The 24,063-nt window shown below is 41.7% G+C and overlaps 1 protein-coding gene across 4 annotated transcripts in view; it reads left to right on the plus strand.

Moving 5' to 3' along the window:
- The window catches only part of LOC106578671 (anion exchange protein 2), a 117,324-nt gene that overhangs the window by 54,323 nt on the left and 38,938 nt on the right, over positions 1-24,063 (plus strand). For 3 of the 4 annotated variants that reach the window (XM_014157741.2, XM_014157742.2, XM_045702201.1), the window contains one exon: positions 6,888-7,077. In XM_014157741.2, coding sequence (XP_014013216.1) covers positions 7,018-7,077 — 60 coding nt within the window. In that variant the 5' untranslated portion in view covers positions 6,888-7,017. Of the gene's footprint in view, positions 1-6,887; positions 7,078-16,532; positions 16,823-24,063 lie in introns of those variants that run through there. The other variant, XM_014157743.2, reaches the window with a different exon arrangement.

Below are 24,063 nucleotides of genomic sequence, written 5' to 3' on the forward strand. Positions count from 1 at the left end.
GGTCAGCATGTAACACTGTTATGGTGACTGTTTTACCACCACACTGGAGGTCATGAGTAATGACCTTATTCAAATTCCACTTGACCGTTTAGTCATGGTAATTAGGCTTCTCCAAACTCTGATGCTGCTGATGGTCATTAGTAGGCTACCAAACGTGCTAACTGCCTGGTACTCAGCACTCTGTTGTCCCTGTAATTACTAAATCAATGCAAATGTATTTGAAAATCAAACACTTTGTGAGCTCATGTTGCGCAACATTTCTATAGGCTATGCTTTTGCGGGGGGAAAAAACTGAGTTTTGATAGAGGCTATCCCATTAGCTTTCTATAGGCTAGGTTTACTATATTTATTTCTCAACTTTCCTAATATTAAGCACCTTGCTTCTCTTCACAACAATTTCATGCCAGCCTGCCTGGCATGAAGTTGAATCACTGGAAATGTGTCCTCCATTTGCTATTTAAGTGCATAGATGACTTTAGAAATTGTATATGCCCCTGTTCTGAGACAGGTGCATGATAATGGTCCATTCTAAATATTATTTAGTATATGTAAAGACAAGATGAATGTGCCTACCTCTTGTGAATGATGCCTACTATATTGTCACTTGTGAATGATGCCCAGCTAGTGTGCAGTAAGGCAAGAAACCATGCATGCCTTTTTTTAAGGGATGCACAATATATCGGTGAACATATCGGAATCGGACGATATTAGCTAAAAATGCCAACATCGGTATCGGCCCGATGTCTAGTTTCACGCCGATGTGCAAAACCGATGTCAAAGCTGACGTGCATACCTATATAACATGGGTACATGATGTAATGACGCCACATAAAATGTTGCCCTACACCTAACCTAGCCCTCAATGTCTGCTGTGTGGATCGAGCAGTCAACAACTCGAGCAGTCATTTGAAAGAGTAAGAACATTTCAGCAAGACAACTCAACGGTGAAATCCATTAATGCCACGATAATGGAATTCATTGCCCTTGACAGTAAACCGTTCTCTGTCGGGGATGATGTTAGCTTTCGTGACTGGTCGAGCACCGGTACACACTAACAAGTGCGCTATTTTTCAGATGTTGCCCTACCGGAGTTCCACAGTAATAGCATCACTGCTATTAGCTTCATGACATACTATGGAACGCCGTTTGGGTCTTTGCGTGTGAAAAAAGGTACATGTCAAATAACACTATTTGACAATAACACTATTTGACACGTTAAATAAGCTTTTAATTTGACATGTCAAATAACAGTTCTATTATAGAAAGTTGTGTGTTCTGAATTTGCACGTGCAAGCCAAGCGCCACCACTACCATCAGTAGCCCTGTCAAAGCTGTACAAAAAAGTCTGCAAACACCGGCCACGAACGATGTGCTTACAATACCGCCTTGGTAATAAAGCATTATTTGTTAGACCGTAACTTCTGGGGTAGATAGCTAGCTTTAGCTTGGTACCTAGCTAGCACCAATACAACCAGCCTGAAAACAATGACCAGTAGAAACTGTAGTCATTTCATTATTCTTAGCAATGATTTAGGAATCTTTGTAAGTATTAGCCACTTAGCCACTTGTGGTTCGCCTATTGAAAATAAATAGCTAGCCAGCTACTTCACCCTGTTGTCCAGAGCTAACGTTATAAGCAGCCAGCTAGCTTCATCTGGCTAGTGAGGCTCGACCGGACCGGGTGATGTGTTGTGAAGCTAGCCACAATGAGGATTAGGCACAATAGTGCAATTTGTGGTTTGCCTCTTTGAAAGTGATGCAGAAGGTTACAATTGGTGGAATCATGCCATATTTAGACTAGATCATGTTAAACAATGTTGGACTGTGAAGCAATGAAATGGGGTATCAGTCTACTCGGTGACACCCACAGAACACAACTGGGAAGAGTTTACGCAAATATTAGCGTTGTAGCTCTTATCGCGGGACTGTGACTGTGTGAAATCACCTCCTCAGTCAGCCTATTGTGTGTATTGACATTCATATTGCACTGTACAGCTTAACCGAAGGATTGGGGATCAATGAAATGGGGTATCAGTCTACTCCATACCCAAGATATTTTTTCCCCAACGTTCTCCTCAGAGTTATGAGACTCCAATATCCACGCGGTTTTGTTTTTCCTCGGGAATAGTGTTCAAAACACATAGGTTGACAATAAATGTGGCTCAATTCAGTTGTTTCAGAGTCCCGCAATAAGAGCTATGACACTAACGTTCTCTGGGTGTCACTGAGTAGACTGTCATTGAGCCACAATCCATAGGTAAGGCTGTACAGTGAAATAAGTATGCCCCCAATGCAATTCTAAAGTATAATACATCCAGTGTGATTTCAACAGATTTGTCAAATTAACAAATTGTATTTTGTAGATTTTATATAACATTCCAACCTCGTTTAGCATGAGCTATTCAATTATGGCATAATTGTACTATTTGTGTTAATTTGCATCACTGTCAATGACTTTTATTTTGAAGGCTAACCGCAAAGTCCACTATTGTGGCTAATCCTTATTGTGGCTAGCTTCACATAGATGGGTCCGACCACCATTAATCAAATAAGAACTGTCTTAGAAATTAGGGTTATTTTAGATGATGACACCTAGCTATATAGTTAGCTAGCTACCGTCACCTCTTGGGTGAGGACCTCCTTCCCTCAGCCAGGGCATTGAAAATGGGTTGTGGATGGGTATTCCAGCATGACAATGACCCAAAACACACGGCCAAGGCAACAAAGGTGTGGCTCAAGAAGTACATTAAGGTCCCGGAGTGGCCTAGCCAGTCTCCAGACCTTAATCCCATAGAAAATCTGTGGAGGGAGCTAAAGGTTCAAGTTGCCAAACGTCAGCCTTCGAAACCTTAATGGCTTGGATAAGATCTGCAAAGAGGAGTGGGACAAAATCCCTCCTGAGATGTGTGCAAACCTGGTGGCCAACTACAAGAAACGTCTGACCTCTGTGATTTCCAACAAGGGTTTTGCCACCAAGTACTAAGTCATGTTTTACAGAGGGGTCAAATACTTATTTCCCTCATTAAAATGCAGATCAGTTTATAACATTTTTGACATGCATTTTTCTGGATCTTTTTGTTGTTATTCTGTCGCTCACTGTTCAAATAAACCTACCATTAAAATTATAGACTGATCATTTCTTTGTCAGTGGGCAAACGTACAAAATCAGCAGGGGATCAAATACCCTCACAGCCACACACCACCACTTATCACATCCTCCTCCACAGTAGCAAGCCCTTATCTGGCCCTTATCAGACTGTAGTGATAATGAACTTGGGAGGTGGTTAGGAAGTATAGATGTACTGGAGTCCTTCCCGACAGGGACACAGTAACACATAGACAGACCTGACAAATCATAGTTAGAACCCTGTGCCTATTTTAGCAGTAGCGCAGACTACCTCAGCCTGAGGGAATCAGAGGAATTACCATCTTCCTATCCTAACCAAAGAAGGAGTGATGCTGCCATGACATATGGGTTTTGCAAACGAGATTACTCGTGAGTTTAGCACTGACTTTGCTGATAAGTAAAAACATTCCTTACCCCAGGATACTTCAACTGGTGACTAACCGGGAGAATGAAGAAAAGGAGAAGGGCGTACTCTGTTTCTGCGTAAATGCGATACGTTTCGGCAAGATTTTGCTGATAAATGTACTACTTTATATGTGGTTGTCTCACCTAGCTATTTTAAGATGAATGCAGAAAATGTAAGTCGCTGTGGAAAACAGTCTGATTAAAAAATGTGTTTTAACATAAAGTGCCTTCGGAAAGTATTCAGACCCCTTTACTTTTTCTACATTTTGTTACGTTATAGCCTTATTCTAAAATGGAATAAATACAGTTGAAGTTGTAAGTTTACATACACCTTAGCCAAATACACTCAATTAGTATTTGGTAGCATTGCCTTTAAATTGTTTAACTTGGGTCAAACGTTTCGGGTAGCCTTCAACAAGCTTCCCACAATTACTTGGGGGAATTTTGGCCCATTCCTCCTGACAGAGCTGGTGTAACTGAGTCAGGTTTGTAGGCCTCCTTGCTCGCACACACTTTTTCAGTTCTGCCCACTAATTTTCTATAGGAAGGAGGTCAGGGCTTTGTGATGGCCACTCCAATACCTTGACTTTGTTGTCCTTAAGCCATTTTGCCACAACTTTGGAAGTATGCTTGGGTCATTGTCCACTTGGAAGACCCATTTGCGACCAAGCTTTTAACTTCCTGACTGATGTCTTGAGATGTTGCTTCAATATATCCACATCATTTTCCTACCTCATGATGCCATCTATTTTGTTAAGTGCACCAGCCCCTCCTGCATCAAAGCACCCCCACAACATGATGCTGCCACCCCCGTACTCGGCTTGTAAGCCTCCCCCTTTTTCCTCCAAAAATAACTGGTCTTTATGGCCAAACAGTTCTATTTTTGTTTCATCAGACCAGAGGACATTTTTCCAAAAAGTACGATCTTTGTCCCGTGTGCAGTTGCAAACCATAGTCTGACTTTTTTTTTATGGCGGTTTTGGAGCAGAGGCTTCTTCCTTGCTGAGCGGCCTTTCAGGTTATGTCGATATAGGACTCGTTTTACTGTGGCTATAGATACTTTTATACCTGTTTCCTCCAGCATCTTCACAAGGTTCTTTGCTTTTGTTCTGGGATTGATTTGCACTTTTCGCACCAAAGTACGTTCATCTCTAGGAGACAGAACGCGTCTCCTTCTTGAGCGTTATGACGGCTGCGTGGTCCCATGGTGTTTATACTTGCGCACTATTGTTTGTACAGATGAACGTGGTACCTTCAGGTGTTTGGAAATTGCTCCCAAGGATAAACCAGACTTGTGGAGGTCTACAATTTCTTTTCCTGAGGTCTTGGCTGATTTCTTTTGATTTTCCCATGATGTCAAGCAAAGAGGCACTGAGTTTGAAGGCAGGCCTTGAAATACATCTACAGGTACACCTCCAACTGACTCAAATGATGTCAATTAGCCTATCAGAAGCTTCTAAAGCCATGACATCATTTTCTGGAATTTTCCAAGCTGTTTAAAGGCACAGTCAACTTAGTGTATGTAAACTTCTGACCCACTGGAATTGTGATGCAGTGAAATAATCTGTCTGTAAACAATTGTTGGAAAAATTGCTTGTCATGCACAAAGTAGATGTCCTAACCGACTTCCCAAAACTATAGTTTTTCAACCTATCCACAAATTTCTTGTTAACAAACGAGTTTTAATGACTCCAACCTAAGTGTATGTAAACTTCTGACTTCAACTGTATATATTTTTCGGGCAATCTACCCACTACCCTATAATAAAGCGAAAACAGATTTTTAGATATTTTTGCAAATATATTTGTAAAAAAAATCATAGAAATACCTTATTTACATAACTGTTCAGACCCTTCGCTATGAGACTCGAAATTGCGCTCCGGTGCATCCTGTTTCCATTGATCATCCTTGAGATGTTTCTACAACTTGATTTGTAGTCCACCTGTGGTAAATTAAATTTATTGGACACAACTGTCTATATAAGGTCCCACAGTTGGCAGTGTATGTCAGAGCAAATGATGTCCAAGGAATTGTCCGTAGAGCTCTGAGACAGGATTGTGTCGAGGCACAGATCTGGGGAAGGGTACCAAACCATTTCTGCAGCATTGAAGGTCCCCAGTAACACAGTGGCCTCCATCATTCTTCAATGGAAGAGGTTTGGAACCACCAAGACTCTCCCTAGAGCTGGCTGCACAGCCAAACTGAGCGATCAGGGGAGAAGAGCCTTGGTCAGGGAGGTGACCAAGAACACGATGGTCACTTGACAGAGCTTTAGAGTTCTTCTGTGGAGATGGGAGAACCTTCCAGAAGGACAACCATCTTTTCAGCACTCCACCAATTAGGCCTTTATGGTAGAGTGGGCAGACGGAAGCCACTCCTCAGTAAAAAGTACATGACAGCCTACTTGGAGTTTGCCAAATGGCTCTCAGACCATGAGAAACATGATTCTCTGGTCTGATGAAACCAAGAATAAACTCTTTGGCCTGAATGCTAAGCGTCACATTTGGAGAACACCTACGGTGAAGCATGTGGTGGTAGCATCATGCTGTGGGTATGTTTTTCAGTGGCAGGGACTGGGAGACTTGTCAGGATCGAGGGCAAGATGAACAGAGCAAAGTACAGAGATCCTTCATGAAAACTTGCTCAAGAGTGCTCAGGACCTCGGACTGTGGCGAAGGTTCACCTTCCAACAGGACCACGACCCTAAGCACACAGCCAAGACAATGCAGGAGGGGCTTCGGGACAAGTCTCTGAATGTCCTTGAGTGGCACCCAGCCAGAGCCCAGACTTGAACACGATCTAACATCTCTGGAGAGACCTGAAAATATCTGTGCAGCAATGCTCCCCATCCAACCTGACAGCGCTTGAGAGGATCTGCAGAGAAGAATGTTGGAAACTCCCCAAATACAGGTGTGCCAAGCTTCTAGCGTCATACCCAAGAAGACTTGGATGCTATAATCGCTGCCAAAGGCGCTTCAACTAAGATCTAAGTAAAGGTCTGAATACTTATGAAAATGTAATATTTAAATTTAGAATTTTTTATAAATTAGCAAAAATGTCAAGAAACCTGTTTTTGCTTTGTGATTATGGGGTATTAATCAATTTTAGAATAAGGCTGTAATGTAACAACATTTTGAAAAAGTCAAGGGGTCTGAATACTTCCCGACGGCACTGTAAACTGGGGAGAAAATATGGGATCTGCATTAGGGGAAATGGAGCCACTGTTCGCCCCAGAGCCTTTGTCAATGTTTTGGTTTTGTTGACTTAACTGAGGTGAGGAGCATCCAAACGGACCTGGCAGTTTCACCACTTAAGATTCCATCTTTAAACCCATCTACCTTTCTGTGTTTCCCAGGTTATGCTGCCCAAAAGCTGTCTGAGTCGAAGTGAGGAAGAAAAGGGCTAAAGCCACATTTCTCCCTTACCCGGTTTGCTCTCCAGACAGAGCCACAGCAGTTGCATCCATCCCACAGAGAAGAGGAGCCATGAGCAACTCCAACACACCCAGCAATGTCACAGACGCCATGGACTCAGTCATCCACAACGTAAGTCCATTCACGCTAAATTCATTTAGTCCGCCCAATCAGGTCATCCTAACTAACGTCTGCCGTATAATACAAACGAATTCAAAGCAAGAGACGTGTAATCGACTCATTGACAACAGTAGGAAATGCATGTCTACGTACAGGGATGTTATTACTCCTGACTTTTATTCATTTATGCTGAACTAATCTAATATTTTCATCAAATTGCAGTGGTTCTCTGCCAGAAAGGCTTTCATCTGTGATTGCCAAACACCCTTGTGTATTTTTACTCGTGACACATATTCTCTCTATGCTCAAGTTCTGCTTCGTCAGCCTCTCCAGTTCACTGTGTTTTGGCATGGGAGTGTATATTTGGGATTGTGCTATTCCTCTGAGAGCAGGGTATGTACAAATCCATACCTTCACTAAGGGATTAAAGCCTCTGGCTCCCGACAGACTTAAGGATTTTTTAAAATAAATTGTGACTTCTGAACTGAAACGTTAAGTGTTTCTTAAACTGTTTCCCTTGGGCACCATTTGAGAACTGCCTTATACCCTTATACTCCCTTTTCAGGCAGGGATTAGGGAACCAAGAATGTTGAAGTCAGTGTGTATTTAGAAATGAGTGGCTGTACTAGGATCAAAATATCTTGTTGTATTTCCAGACCTTTCTGGTGCCCAGTTTATGCTAGCCAGAACCAACTCATTGGCATCCGTACAGTACTGTTAGAAGCCCAGTGGTAAAGCATCTAGGTGGTTCAGGCTGAGAAGCCAGATGGCCTTGGACCTAGGTCAATAGCTAAAACTACATTCCAGTCCCCTGGGGGCCTCTCAAAATAACATCATATTAAGAGGATGAGTAGGTTGCTTTGGGCAACATTGAAAAAAATACCATACATTTTTGGGCAATCAATGAGAAACAAATACGCATCCTCTATGGTTTCTTTGTATGACTAATTGAGATCGGATACTGAGGTGTCGTTAGCATTTCTTTAACCTTCTTTCCACAATAGACAAACATCTATCGTCAAAGGTCCATTTTTGACCCTGACAAAAAAAATCTCCTCCGACCCACTTATGCATGTATGCATGCACACATACAGTAGACTCAAACGCATGCACCCCCACACACAGTGCAAGAGAGGTAGATACTAGACCGTCACCAGCTGTTCTGCCACATCAGGAAATGCCTGCTTTCCCTTAGCTTGGCATTTCTTTTCAGTGTTCAGACCGCTGCTTCCTATCCCATGTTACACAATCATGTGGCTGTAGCAATCCAGCCAACCCCCAGGACTGGCCTACTACCTCTTGGGAGGTGGACTCTCTAAGACATAAACCATTAAGTTTAGAAGGACTTATGCTCATATCTTGAATGCAGTTGTAGGATCTTAATTGGTTCACTCTTTTGTTGATGAGAATTTCCTGTACTGCAGGAAATGCAGATAAGCCTTGTGATTTACATGAAATTCACTGAAAACCTCCACTAACACACGGTTATATTAACTGTATTTTCATGTAGCCTACTTTTGTCGAGCTAATAGCCTAACCACCGATCAACTAACAATATGGACTAAACATTCAAATCCTGTTGCTGCAGGATTATTTTGCTATGACAATACTGGTCAAATTAAGATCCTACATCTGTACCTCCCTGTTTTAGAATGTAGCGGTACTTCTGTAGTTGAAATACAATGGCACTACTACACGTGTCTGAGTGGAGGAGTGCAGAGGTGCAAAAACATGTACATAAAACATGTACATAGATAAACTATTTGCACAAACAAAGACTGTAAGGGTGCTTGTAGCCGCAAGGCAACGAAGCGCAACACACAATTTTGGGGTGGAGTCTAATTGAAAGTTGTACGTAGGGCTGGGCGATAAATCTAATTTATTTGATTCATTCAAATGTATGTTTTTGCGTGATATTGCAAATACCTGTATCGCAAGAATCAAGGTTTTGTTATTTTTTTGTTTTTATGAGTGTTTCTGTCCGCTTGTTCTGGTCTCGTCTCCTCTCTTCTGTGCTGTGTGCACCTTCCCATTTACACGAGAGATCTGTATGTAATGATGAGATGCATGTCTCCGCCCTAAACCATGCAAGTCGTTGTCCCAAAGGCGGGAAGGCAGGCGACAAGCTTAGGTCCAAAGTAAACCCATAGAAACGCATCGGCCTTATTTTGGACAGATTTTTTGCCAGAGTGAAACCTCTCGCTACGCCTCTTTCTCTATGGTTACATACACACCAAGCCCGTCCCCATGCCTCTCACGCCAACAAAGTTGAGAGGTCACATCTCTATTTGCATTTGAGGTTTGGTCCAACAGAATCAGTCATATGGATGCACACATTGAGACATTATTTTACTTTAATAGAGGAGAAGTGAACTTTTCTAACGATACCCATTTTATGTCTCAACTACTCAAATTGTGTGCAGAGCAGACAATACTAAAGCGAGAGTATCAATAAACATTGAATCTGGAAAAGGAATGCTCAGTTTGTGGCGCGCTGGCATTGGGGTACCAAGTAACGCTAGCAGCATTTTAGCAAAAGACTGTTACATTAGCTGTCTAGTCTGTGTTTTATAAATGTGCAATAAGCATAACACACATTTATATAAAGAATTCGCAACTCATTCTCATTCTGCAAAATAAGGTAGGCCACTTAATTTCAACATCTGAACAAAGTGGACAGGCCAACATGCTTTTAAAACAGTTGGAGACAAACAGAAGGGTGTCTTCATAACAATTCAACTGTTCAACCTTGTTAGCTAGCAAATAGATCCAAGTTGGCTAAACTTGAAATATAAGGATTAGCTGGCTTATCACCAGCACATGGTCTTGAGATTGTTGAGACCTGTGTTAAAACCTGTTGGGGCTCGGGGGCAGTATTGAGACATTTTGAAAAAAATATGTGCCCATTTTTAACTGCCTCCTACACCAACTCAGAAGCTAGGATATGCATATTATTAACACATTCGGATAGAAAACACTCTGAATTTTCTAAAACAGTTTGAATGGTGTCTGTAAGTATAACAAAACTCATATTGCAGGCAAAAACCTGTGAAAAATAGATCCCAAAAAAATGTGAATTTTGTGACTGTACTATTTAGTGTCATTGTTTTATAGATACCATAGTGAGAAAGGATTCATTTCGCAACACCTACGGCTTCCACTAGATGTCAACGATCTTTATAAAGTTGTTTGAAGCGTCTATGATAAACAGAGAGCAAATTAGAATCCAAGGAAGTTGACATGTCATCACTTCATTTTTTTGCGCCTGCGCATAAATCTGAGAAACGTGAGTTTGTCATCATTTTTATCTAGACATAGGATAGGTTGTGTGAAAATATTACTGATGTTTAACGTTAAAAATGGACCAAAAGATTAATGCTAAACAACATTTGACATGTTTGAACGAACATAAATAGATTATTTACTAGGTTTTTTAGCTTTTCGGCGTGATTTTACCAGCCCCACACCACGTTTTGTGGGAGCATAATGAACGCTAAGTACTTGGTGTTATTTGGACATAAATTATGAACTTTGTCAAAAGAAACCACATTTGTTCCGGACCTGGAATGCCTTCCGGACCTGGGATCCTGCCTTCTGATGGAGATAATCAAAGGTAAGGGGGTATTTACAATGTTATTATCGATTTTAGATGATGCTAACTGTATAGCATAGCCTGTTGTTCTTAGCATAGCACCCCGTTTATTGCAAAATGTGATTTCCCAGTAAAGTTATTTTGAGATCTGGCCATTCGGTAGCAATTACGAGATGATAATATATTATTCTTTGAATGACAATATTATAATTTACCAATGTTTTCGAATAGTAATTTTGTTATGTTCACCGGAAGCATTTCAGAGAAGAAAAAATCGGAATTTCACGCTACTGTAAAATGCTGTTTTTGGATATAAATATGAACTTGATGGAACAAAAAATGCATGTATTGTATAACATAATGTCCTAGGAGTGTCATCTGATGGAGATTGACAAAAGTTAGTGCATAATTGAAGCTGGTTTCTGCTTTTGGTGACGCCTGACCTTGAATTGAAAATGGATGTTTGTACTTTTGTGGCTATGTACTGTCCTAACATAATCTAACTTTATGCTTTTGCCGTAAAGCCTCTTTGAAAATCGAACAATGTGGTTAGATTAAGGAGACGTTTATCATTTAAATTGTGTAAAATAGTTGATTGTTTGAGAAATTGAAATTATTAGATTTTTGATGTTTTGAATTTCCAGCCTTGTTAGCAATCCCGGCTCGGGGTTCATTGCTAACCTGTAGCCCCAACAGGTTTTAATGTTCTATAGCCTAATGTCTGCTACAAGAAGTTAGTCATTATTAGTGAAGTTGCATTATGCATGGTTATATTTACATATGTAACAGTAAAGGGCATTTTCATAGACTTCAGTAATCATTTTGATAAAAGAATTACATTTTTAGTGGGTCTTATCCTTGTTGAAGGCAAATTTTTAGCCTAGGTGTATCTTCACCAGCCCTGAATTCATTAGATTATTGCTGACTGTTTGAAATGCAGTGTATTTGACCTTTTAATTGTACAACAGTGATTATTTAGAATAAACATAAAACATTTACAGTACCAGTCAAAGGTTTGGACACACCTACTCAAGGGTTTTTCTTTATTTTTCAAATGTTCTACGTTGTAGAATAATAGTGAAGACATCAAAACTATGAAATAACACATATGGAATTATATAGTAACCAAAAAAGTGTTAACCTGTTAGGGCTAGGGGGCAGCATTTGCACGTCTGGATAAAAAAAATGTACCCGATTTAATCTGGTTACTAATCCTACCCAGTAACTAGAATATGCATATACTTATTATATATGGATAGAAAACACTCTAAAGTTTCTAAAACTGTTTGAATGTTGTCTGTGAGTATAACAGAACTCATTTGGCAGGCAAAACCCTGAGACATTTTCTGACAAGAAGTGGATACCTGATGTGTTGTATTGACTTTAAACCTATCCCATTGAAAAACACAGGGGCTGAGGAATATTTTGGCACTTCCTATTGCTTCCACTAGATGTCACCAGCCTTTACAAAGTGTTTTGAGTCTTCTGGAGGGAGATCTGACCGAACAAGAGCCATGGAACGATGATGTCCCATTAGACACCTGGCGCGCGAGTTCATGTTGGGTACCCTCGTTCCAATACGTTATAAAAGAGTATGCATTCGTCCACCTTGAATATTATTCATGTTCTGGTTAAAAAAGGCCCTAATGATTTATGCTATACAACGTTTGACATGTTTGAACAAACGGAAATATATTTTTTCCCCTCGTTCATGACGAGAAGTCCGGCTGGCTTAGATCATGTGCTAACAAGACGGAGATTTTTGGACATAAATGATGAGCTTTTTTGAACAAAACTACATTTGTTATGGACCTGTGATACCTGGAAGTGACATCTGATGAAGAGAATCAAAGGTAATGGATTATTTACATAGTATTTTCGATTTTAGATCTCCCCAACATGACGTCTAGTCTGTATCGCAACGCGTATTTTTCTGGGCGCAGTGCTCAGATTATTGCAAAGTGTGATTTCCCAGTAAGGTTATTTTTAAATCTGGCAAGTTGATTGCGTTCAAGAGATGTAAATCTATAATTCTTTAAATGACAATATAATATTTTACCAATGTTTTCTAATTTTAATTATTTAATTTGTGACGCTGACTTGACTGCCGGTTATTGGAGGGAAACGATTTCCTCAACATCAATGCCATAGTAAAACACTGTTTTTGGATATAAATATGAACTTGATAGAACTAAAAATGCATGCATTGTCTAACATAATGTCCTAGGAGTGTCATCTGATGGAGATTGTAAAAGGTTAGTGCATCATTTTAGCTGGTTTTATGGTTTTGGTGACCCTGTCTTTGACTTGACAAAACATTACACACAACTCTTGTAAATGTACTGTCCTAACATACTCTAAATTTATGCTTTCGCCGTAAAACCTTTTTGAAATCGTAAAACGTGGTTAGATTAAGGAGATGTTTATCTTTCAAATGGTGTAAAATAGTTGTATTTTTGAAAAATTTGAATTTTGACATTTATTTGGATTCAAATTTGCCGCTCTTGAAATGCACCTGCTGTTGATGGAGTGCACCACGGGTGGCACGCTAGCGTCCCACCTAGCCCATAGAGGTTAAACAAATCAAAATATATTTTATATTTGAGATTCTTCAAAGTTGCCACCCAGATGGGATAGCGTACCGCTGCAGAATGCTGTGGTAGCCATGCTGGTTAAGTGTGCCTTGAATTCTAAATAAATCACAGACACTGCCACCAGCAAAGCACCCCCACACCATAACACCTCCTCCTCCATGCTTTATGGTGGGAAATACACATGCGGCATCATCCATTCACCCACACCGCGTCTGACAAAGGTGGTTGGAACCAAAAATCTTCCATTTGGACTCCAGACCAAAGGACAGATTTCCACCGGTCTAATGTACAGTGCTCGTGTTTCTTGACCCAAGCAAGCCTTTTCTTATTGCTGCTCCTTTAGTAGTGGTTTCTTTGCAGCAATTCGACCATGAAGGCCTGATGCATGCAGTCTCCTCTGAACAGTTGATGTTGAGATGTGTTTGTTACTTGAACTCTGAAGCATTTATTTGGGCTGCAATTTCTGAGGCTGGTAACTTCAACAAACGTATCCTCTGCAGCTGGGGTAACTCTGGGTCTTCCATTCCTGTGATGGTCCTCATGAGAGCCAGTTTCATCTCAGTGCTTGATGGTTTTTGCAACTGCACTTGAAGAAACTTTTAAAGTTCTTGAAATGTTCCGTATTGACTGACCTTCATGTCTTAAAGTAATGATGGACTGTCGTTTCTCTTTTCTTATTTGAGCTGTTCTTGTCATAATATGGACTTAATATTTTACCAAATAGGGCTATCTTCTGTATACCCCACCTACCTTATTACAACACAACTGATTGGCTCAAATACATTAAGAAGGAAAGAAATTCCACAAATGAACGTTTAAGAAGGCACACCTGTTAATTGAAATGCATTCCAGGTGACTACCTCAAGCTGGTTGAGAGAATGCCAATAGTGTGCTAAGCTGTCATCAAGGCAAACGGTGGCTATTTGAAGAATCTCAAATATAAAATATATTTTGATTTAAGACCTTTTTTTGGTTACTACATGATTCCATATGTGTTTTTTCATAGTTTTGATGTCTTCACTATTATTCTACAATGTAGAAAATAGTAAAAAAAATAAAGAAAAACCCTTGAATGAGTAGGTGTTCTAAAACTTTTGACCGGTAGTGTATATATTTACTGTGCATCGTGAATTGCCCATACGTTTGAAAAAAATTGAGATGATTTTTAGGCCATATCGCCCAGCCCTAGTTGTACAGTCGTGGCCAAAGGTTTTGTGAATGACACAAATATTAATTTTCACAAAGTCTGCTGCCTCAGTTTCTATGATGGCAATTTGCATTTACTCCAGAATGTTATGAAGAGTGATCAGATGAATTGCAATTAATTGCAAAGTCCCTCTTTGCCATGCAAATGAACTGAATCCCCCCCAAAAACATTTCCACTGCATTTCAGCCCTGCCACAAAAGGACCAGCTGACATCATGTCAGTGATTCTCTCGTTAACACAGGTGTGAGTGTTGACGAGGACAAGGCTGGATATCACTCTGTCATGCTGACTTGAGTTCGAATAACAGACTGGAAGCTTCAAAAGGAGGGTGGTGCTTGGAATCATTGTTCTTCTTCTGTCAAACATGGTTACCTGCAAGGAAACACATGCCGTCATCATTTCTTTACACAAAAAGGGCTTCACAGGCAAGGATATTGCTGCCAGTAAGATTGCACCTAAATCATCCATTTATCGGATCATCAAGAACTTCAAGGAGAGTGGTTCAATTGTTGTGAAGAAGGCTTCAGGGCGCCTAAGAGTCCAGCAAGCGCCAGGACCGTCTCCTAAAGTTGATTCAGCTGCGGGATCGGGGCACCACCAGTACAGAGCTTGCTCAGGAATGGCAGCAGGCAGGTGTGAGTGCATCTGCACGCACAGTGAGGCAAAGACTTTTTTTGGAGGATGGCCTGGTGTCAAGAAGGGCAGCAAAGAAGCCACTTCTCTCCAGGAAAAACATCAGGGACAGACTGATATTCTGAAAAAGGTACAGGGATTTGACTGCTGAGGACTGGGGTAAAGTCATTTTCTTTGACTCCCCTTTCCGATTTGTTTGTGGCATCCGGAAAAAAGCTTGTCCGGAGAAGACAAGGTGAGTGCTACCATCAGTCCTGTGTCATGCCAACAGTAAAGCATCCTGAGACCATTCATGTGTGGGGTTGCTTCTCAGCCAAGGGAGTGGGCTCACTCACAATTTTGCCTAAGAACACAGCCATGAATAAAGAATGGTAGCAACACATCCTCCGAGAGCAACTTTTCCCAACCATCCAGGAACAGTTTGGTGACAAACAATGCCTTTTCCAGCATGATGGAGCACCTTGCCATAAGGCAAAAGTGATAACTAAGTGGCTCGGGGAACAAAACATCGATATTTTCGGTCCATTGCCAGGAAACTCCCCAGACCTTAATCCCATAGAGAACTTGTGGACAAACAAAAACCCACAAATTCTGACAAACTCCAAGCGTTGATTATGCAAGAATGGGCTGCCATCAGTCAGGATGTGGCCCAGAAGTTAATTTACAGCTTGCCTGGGCGGATTGCAGAGGTCTTGAAAAAGAAGGGTCAACACTGTAAATATTGACTCTTTTTGCATCAACTTCGTGTAATTGCCAATAAAAGCCTTTGTCACTTATGAAATGCTTGTAATTATACTTCAGTATTCCATAGTAACATCTGACAAAAATATCTAAAGACACTGAAGCAGCAAACTTTGTGAATTAATATTTCTGTCATTGTCAACTTTTGGCCATGACTGTATGTACTGTAATGTGATATGGATGGGTATCTAATGGTATTATGGTAATAGATAATTATGGCCTACAGTTATCTACCCTGTTTCTGGTTAGAGTGAAGCGTTTGCTGTTTTTGTGACATTTCACTGACCACTAACATTTCATTTAACCTTGGCAAATCTGAGCTCTCCAAACCTTTTCTATTCCAAAAACAGATTGCTTGTTGAGGGCTGGAATTTGAATACAGTCTGTTTGGGAATCAGATTTTGCCCAGTACAGTTAGTTCAATCTATCTCAGGCAGACTGTTGGCAGCTATGAATCTTCTTAACAATCTCTTACACAGTGGATTCACAGACGGTTGTCACTACATGCACTAGTTGCTATCCAATGTATGTGTTTACAACTTAATGGCTGCAGATGATTCATTTTCTTGTGCATTGGCACAAAGCTGATAGTAGAACTGACAAAAGATAAGTCTGTTTGCTATAGCTGAAGCTTTCATTGGTCATTTTCCTCGCATCCTTTGCCCTTCTTAGTTAATAATTTGCCTTTCAAACGAGTGTACACATACTTGTATGCTAGGGGAAAGGGAGTGTGTGTCTGTGTCAGTGTGCTGTGTGTGTTTTTAAGGGGAGTTGAGATGATCCTATTTGGAAGGGTCTGTCAATGTGAAACTGGGTGATGTCCTTTTCCTGCCGCGGTGCACTGCCCATTGTCATGTGACTCGGGCAACCGACCGATATGAGACGAGGTTGAAAAAAGTTGTGCGGTTATTTTTTACTTTTCGGTCGCTAAAGATTGTGTCGTGAAAACGCGGTTGGACTTTGATGGAGTTTCTGTACACAGCAGCAAAGGTGAGTTATGAGTAACACAGGGTAACATACAAGACTAACCAGTTCAACATATTGTAAGAGTCACTGATCCCTTTGGGAGCGCCCCCCTCCATTTGTGTGGGTATGAAAAGACTACTCATTTCCCGTTCTATGTCTACATACCAGGTGCAGTATATTGGTTTTAAAGGCTAAACAATTTGAACCTGCAGTACCCTATAGATTTTGTTTACGTAATACCTTCAGGCAAAAATATAGTATATAGGCCTACACCTAACTTGATGTTTTTCCAGTCACAGTGAACACAATAGAATATAATTTACCTTCCTATTCCTATTTGCTTCACAATATTTGGTGTATATTTAGCCCGATATGTGCTTCAGCAGTTTTGTTGCACTGTCCACTTCCAAGGCATCTGTGATGGTCTTGTTACAGCCCTTTGACAGGCCATTGTGCGTACGTGAACCGAAGACAATTTAATTCTCATTGCAATCTTAATGAGAATACAATGCCTTCGGAAAATATTCATACCCCTTGACTTATTCCACATTTTGTTACAGCCTGAATTCAAAATTGATAAAATATTTATTTTTCTCAACCATCTACACACAATACTCGATAATGACAGTGAAAGCATATTTTTTAGAAATTTTTTCAAATGTATTGAAAATAAAATATAGAAATATATCAAATTTACACAAGTATTCACACCCCGAGTCAATACTTTGTTGTAGCCGCTTTGGCGGCAATTACATCTTTGTGACATCTTGGGTATGTCTGTATTAGCTTTTCGCATCTGGATTTGGGAATTTTCTCCCCCCCCCATTGGAGATTTTCTCAAGCGCTTAAGTTAGATTGGGAGCGGCAATCCAGGTGACTACCTCATGAAGCAGGTTGAGAGAATGCCAAGTGTGCACAGATGTCATCAAGGCAAAGGGTGGCTACTTTGAAGAATCTCATATAAAATATATTTTGATTGAACACTTTTTTGGTTACTACAAGAGTCCACGTGTTATTTCATAGTTTTTTTTACATTGGATAAAAGCAGAGACACAGAGCTACGAAATGGTATATCATACACTGCAGTTGAGGAACAATGGGAAAGTAATTCTGTTTTGAAAGTTGATAAACTTGTAACCTCACTTTTGAGAAAATGGCCTTTGAATATTTTGGTACCAACTGGGAGAGCTCTTCTTTGTCTACTCCCATTCAACATTGTGTACACCTTCCTTAAGCTTTAGCCCAACCCATCTCTTTAAGGGTTGATATGAGCGTTCTGTACGAACAGCAGTCAAGCACCCAAGCTAACTTGCTAGCTACATCCAGACACAAATTACAGAACAGCTCACTGAACATTACTCGCCCTAGCAGAGCTGGTTAGGCTGTTATGTTATCCAGAGCGTTGGTGACTGCAACTGTGCTGTCAGATTGTCCGTTCGTAAATTCAGAGCGTTTCGCTCTTGGTGCGTTCAGAGCTCACACTGTACGCTCTGGCCAATGAGTAGGCTTGATCCAAGCGTTCTGACCTCACAACAGCAGTCAAGCACCCAAGCTAACTGGCTAACATTGGCTAGCTTGCTAGCTACTTCAAGACACAAATGAGAGAACACCTCACTCTGACCATTTTACTCGCCCTAGCAAAGCTGGTTAGGCTGTTTTTCATGTTATCCAGAGCGTTGGTGATTGTAACTGTGCTGCTGGCGACAATTTAATTGCGCTTTTTTGCAGACGTTTACTAACAGTGACCATATTAACCTCTCTAGGGAAGGTGGGACGAAACCCTATTCAACAGCCAGTGAAAAATCAGAGCGCCAGATTTAAAACCACAAAATGTCATAATTCAAAGTTCTCAAACATAGGACTATTTTACACCATTTTATAGATACACTTCTCCTGAATCGAACCACGTTGTCCAATTTCCAAAAGGCTTTACAGTGAAAGCAAAACATTAGATTGTTAGGAGAGTACATCGACACAATAACCACACAACCATTTTCGAAGCAACTAGCATGCATCACAAATACACAAAACACAGCTAAATGAAGCACTAACCTTTGACGATCTTCATCAGATGACACTCCTAGGACATTATGTTATACAATACATGCATTTTTTTGTTAGATAAAGTTCATATTTATACACTGCTCAAAAAAATAAAGGGAACACTTAAACAACACAATGTAACTCCAAGTCAATCACACTTCTGTGAAATCAAACTGTCCACTTAGGAAGCAACACTGATTGACAATAAATTTCACATGCTGTTGTGCAAATGGAATAGACAACAGGTGGAAATTATAGGAAATTAGCAAGACGCCCCCAATAAAGGACTGGTTCTGCAGGTGGTGACCACAGACCACTTCTCAGTTCCTATGCTTCCTGGCTGATGTTTTGGTCACTTTTGAATGCTGGCGGTGCTTTCACTCTAGTGGTAGCATGAGACGGAGTCTACAACCCACACAAGTGGCTCAGGTAGTGCAGCTCATCCAGGATGGCACATCAATGCGAGGTGTGGCAAGAAGGTTTGCTGTGTCTGTCAGCGTAGTGTCCACAGCATGGAGGCGCTACCAGGAGACAGGCCAGTACATCAGGAGACGTGGAGGAGACCAACAACCCAGCAGCAGGACCGCTACCTCCGCCTTTGTGCAAGGAGGAGCAGGAGAAGCACTGCCAGAGCCCTACAAAATAACATCCAGCAGGCCACAAATGTGCATGTGTCTGCTGAAACGGTCAGAAACAGGCTCCATGAGGGTGGTATGAGGGCCCGACGTCCACAGGTGGGGGTTGTGCTTACAGCCCAACACCGTGCAGGATGTTTGGCATTTGCCAGAGAACACCAAGATTGGCAAATTTGCCACTGGCGCCCTGTGCTCTTCACAGATGAAAGCAAGTTCACACTGAGCACGTGACAGACGTGACAGAGTCTGGAGACGCCGTGGAGAACGTTCTGCTGCCTGCAACATCCTCCAGCATGACCGGTTTGGCGGTGGGTCAGTCATGGTGTGGGGTGGCATTTCTTTGGGGGGCCGCACAGCCCTCCATGTGCTCGCCAGAGGTAGCCTGACTGCCATTAGGTACCGAGATGAGATCCTCAGACCCCTTGTGAGACCATATGCTGGTGCGGTTGGCCCTGGGTTCCTCCTAATGCAAGACAATGCTAGACCTCATGTGGCTGGAGTGTGTCAGCAGTTCCTGCAAGAGGAAGGCATTGATGCTATGGACTGGCCCGCCCGTTCCCCAGACCTGAATCCAATTGAGCACATCTGGGACATCATGTCTCGCTCCATCCACCAACGCCACGTTGCATCACAGACTGTCCAGGAGTTGGCGGATGCTTTAGTCCAGGTCTGGGAGGAGATCCCTCAGGAGACCATCCGCCACCTCATCAGGAGCATGCCCAGGCGTTGTAGGGAGGTCATACAGGCACGTGGAGGCCACACACACTACTGAGCCTCATTTTGACTTGTTTTAAGGACATTACATCAAAGTTGGATCAGCCTGTAGTGTGGTTTTCCACTTTAATTTTGAGTGTGACTCCAAATCCAGACCTCCATGGGTTGATAAATTGGATTTCCATTGATTATTTTTGTGTGATTTTGTTGTCAGCACATTCAACTATGTAAAGAAAAAAGTATTTAATAAGATTATTTCTTTCATTCAGATCTAGGATGTGTTGTTTAAGTGTTCCCTTTATTTTTTTGAGCAGTGTGTGTATATATATATATATATATATATATTTATATATATATATATTTATATATATATATAAAAAAAAAAAGCTGCGTTAGACAGGATTACCTACACATACTAACCAGCTGGAATAGACAGAAGCGTGCTATGTGGCAGACCAATACGAACTCATCTCTCTGCATGTCCAGCCCACCTCAGCCAGTTATGGCTAGCGGGAAGGTTGCTGTCTCTTTCTGTGGCTAAACCAACTAGTCTTGTAATTGAACAATTGTATTCCTTACTTACAGATGGCAAACAAGTTTGTTATTAAGGCACAGGAAAGTTCACATGTTCCAGAAGGCATTTCTGCCAAAAAGTAGTGACCCGTGACATATGCCCAGTTTCCTGAAACGTGTCACAAATGTGGAATAAGTCAAGGGGTATGAATTCTTTCTGAAGGCACTGTAACTAATAGCTACCCCTCGGCTGCCAGCACATCGGAAACCATTAACTCTGTGTGAACGATGTTGGACAGCTAGAAGTGGCATGTGAATCGTCCCCAAATTGCACCCTCTTCCCTATATAGTGCACTACTATGTAGGGAATAGGGTGATATTTGGGACACAGACATGGTGTAAGAGGATTGATGCCACCATCATGTGGTGAGTCACACTTCCCCAGAAGTGACCGCGGAGAGGCTCCAAATTTCAAGAAAGGTGTCAGGCATGACATCGTCAGCCTCGTTTTTGTTTTTGTCCCTCATAAAAGGATTCGAATTAAGAGTCCCCGCACCCCAACCCCCTTCCTCTTCTTCGTGTCAATGTATGACTCATCCAATGTCACTCACAGCCTTATCTCTCTCTTATGGCTATAATCAGCAAGCTCATGCAAGGGATATCACAATATTACGTCATCACATTATACGTGTGGGAAGGGAAGCTTCAGCATTGGTGGGCTACCCCTCAATAACATGTGATGTATGTAGGATAACCTCAGTATTGTCCTAGTTGTCTGTAGTTAAGCTTACTTGTTAAACTTGTCCAATAGTGTTCGTAGGACAGTTGGGTTTAATCAGCCACTTCAAAGCCCAACAGGTGAAGGAAAAGCAACTGTGAAATTCGTGTTGGCCTGTTTACCTGGTCATACCACTGGGAAGAGTGGTCATATACAATTAAGTTGGAGTCATTAAAACTCGTTTTTCAACCACTCCACAAATTTCTTGTTAACAAACTATAGTTTGGGCAAGTCAGTTAGGACATCTACTTTGCATGACACAAGTAATTTTTCCAACAATTGTTTACAGACAGATTATTCATCCTTGGGAGCAATTTCCAAACGCATGAAGGTACCACGTTCATCTGTACAAACAACAGTACGCAAGTATAAGCACCATGGGACCACGCAGCCGTCATAACGCTCAGGAAGGAGACGCGTACTGCCTCCTAGAGATGAAAGTACTTTGGTGCGAAAAGTGCAAATCAATCCCAGAACAACAACAAAGGACCTTGTAAAGATGCTGGAGGAAATGGGTACAAAAGCATCTATATCCACAGTAAAACGAGTCCTATATCGACATAACCTGAAAGGCCGCTCAGCAAGGAAGAAGCTACTGCTCCAAAACCGCCATAAAAAAGCCAGACTACGGTTTGCAACTGCACATGGGGACAAAGATTGTACTTTTTGGTCTGATCTGGTCTGATGAAACAAAAATAAAACTGTTTGGCCATAATGACCATTGTTATGTTTGGAGGAAAAAGGGGGAGGCTTGCAAGCCGAAGAACACCATCCCAACCGTGAAGCACGGGGGTGGCAGCATCATGTTGTGGGGGTGCTTTACTGCAGGAGGGACTGGTGCACTTCACAAAATAGATGGCATCATGAGGAAGCAAAATGATGTGGATATATTGAAGCAACATCTCAAGACATCAGTCAGGAAGTTAACACTTGGTTGCAAATGGGTCTTCCAAATGGACAATGACCCCAAGCATACTTCCAAAGTTGTGGCAAACTAGCTTAAGGACAAAGTCAAGGTATTGGAGTGGCCATCACAAAGCCCTGACCTCAATCCTATAGAAAATTTGTGGGCAGAACTGAAAAAGCGTGTGCGAGCAAGGAGGCCTACAAATCTGATGCAGTTACAGCAGCTCTGTCTGGAGGAATGGGCCAACATTCACCCAACTTATTGTGGGAAGCTTGTGGAAGGCTACGCAAAACATTTAACCCGAGTTAAACAATTTAAAGGCAATGCTATCGAATACTAATTGAGTGTATGTAAACTTCTGACCCCCTGGGAATGTGATGACAGAAATAAAAGCTGAAATAAATCATTCGCTCTACTATTATTCTGACATGTCACGTTCTTAAAATAATGTGGTGATCCTAACTGACCTAAAACAGGGAATTTTTACTAGGATTAAATGTCAGGAATTGTGAAACTGAATTTAAATGTCTTTGGCTAAGGTGTATGTAAACTTCTGACTTCAACTGTATATTTACACTCAAGGCATTAATCTTCCATAGCTTCCCCAGATATCCTCGTCAGGCCTGTTGCTACAGGAATGAAATGACTCAACACTCAACAGCCCTGAGTGTTGCTGGCTGTGTGGGATTTGAGCCATCTCTCAGCTCCTATAACCCTCTCTGTAGCATATGTGTAGGTGGCCAGCTGAGTACTGATTTAGCCTACACACTTTGCATGTAACAAACCTGTGTACATTTAAGACTGTAGAGGGTATATTGCATTACTGAGATTAATATTTCAGCTTGCCTTAAAGTTCCCTCACAGTCTGCTGATATGGACAGCCCCATCAAGAGGATCCTCCTGGATAATGTATTTTGGGAGAGAGTGGTAAGCAGCCTGAAACTCCTGAAACCTATAGCAGTAGCCACTGCACAGATTGAGGGAGACAATGGCATCCTGTCTGATGTTCGGACTCTGCTTGCAGATGTAAGAGAAGAAATCCGTACTGCCCTGCCCACTTCACTGTTGCTCCAAGCAGAGGAAACTGCAGTGAAGACTTCTGCCTGAAGCCCATACCCGCCGCAGCGTACATGTTGGACCCCAAGTATGCTGGCAAGAGCATCCTGTCTGGTGCAGAGATCAACAGGGTCTATGGTGTCTTCACTACCGTGTCTCGCCACCTTGGCCTGGATGAGGGCAAGGTTCTTGGCAGTCTGGCAAAGTACACTTCCAAGCAAGGGCTTTGGGATGGAGATGCAATATGGCAGTTGTGCCAACATATCTCATCAGCCACCTGGTGGAATGGACTTTGTGTATCTGAGAGGCAACAAGGGAAAGAGCCTATCATCCTCCAAATCCCACAAACATCAACCGCCTCAGAGCGCAACTGGTCCTTGTTTGGGAACACACATGGAACAGGCTGACCAATACAAGGGTTGAAAAATTGGTAGCAATCCAGGCAAATTTGAGGCTTTTTGAGCCTGACAACAAGCCATCCTCAGCCAGGTTGGAAAGTGACAGTGAAGATGAGGCCTCAGTCTGATGTTCAAGAGGTGGACATTGAGGAGGTCCAGGGAGAAGACATGGAAGCCTGAGAGGAAGACAACCAAAGCTATAGTTTCTAGACTATCATTTT

The sequence above is a fragment of the Salmo salar genome, chromosome ssa19, assembly GCF_905237065.1.
Source record: "Salmo salar chromosome ssa19, Ssal_v3.1, whole genome shotgun sequence".
In the NCBI taxonomy this organism is placed as follows: Eukaryota; Metazoa; Chordata; class Actinopteri; order Salmoniformes; family Salmonidae; genus Salmo; species Salmo salar.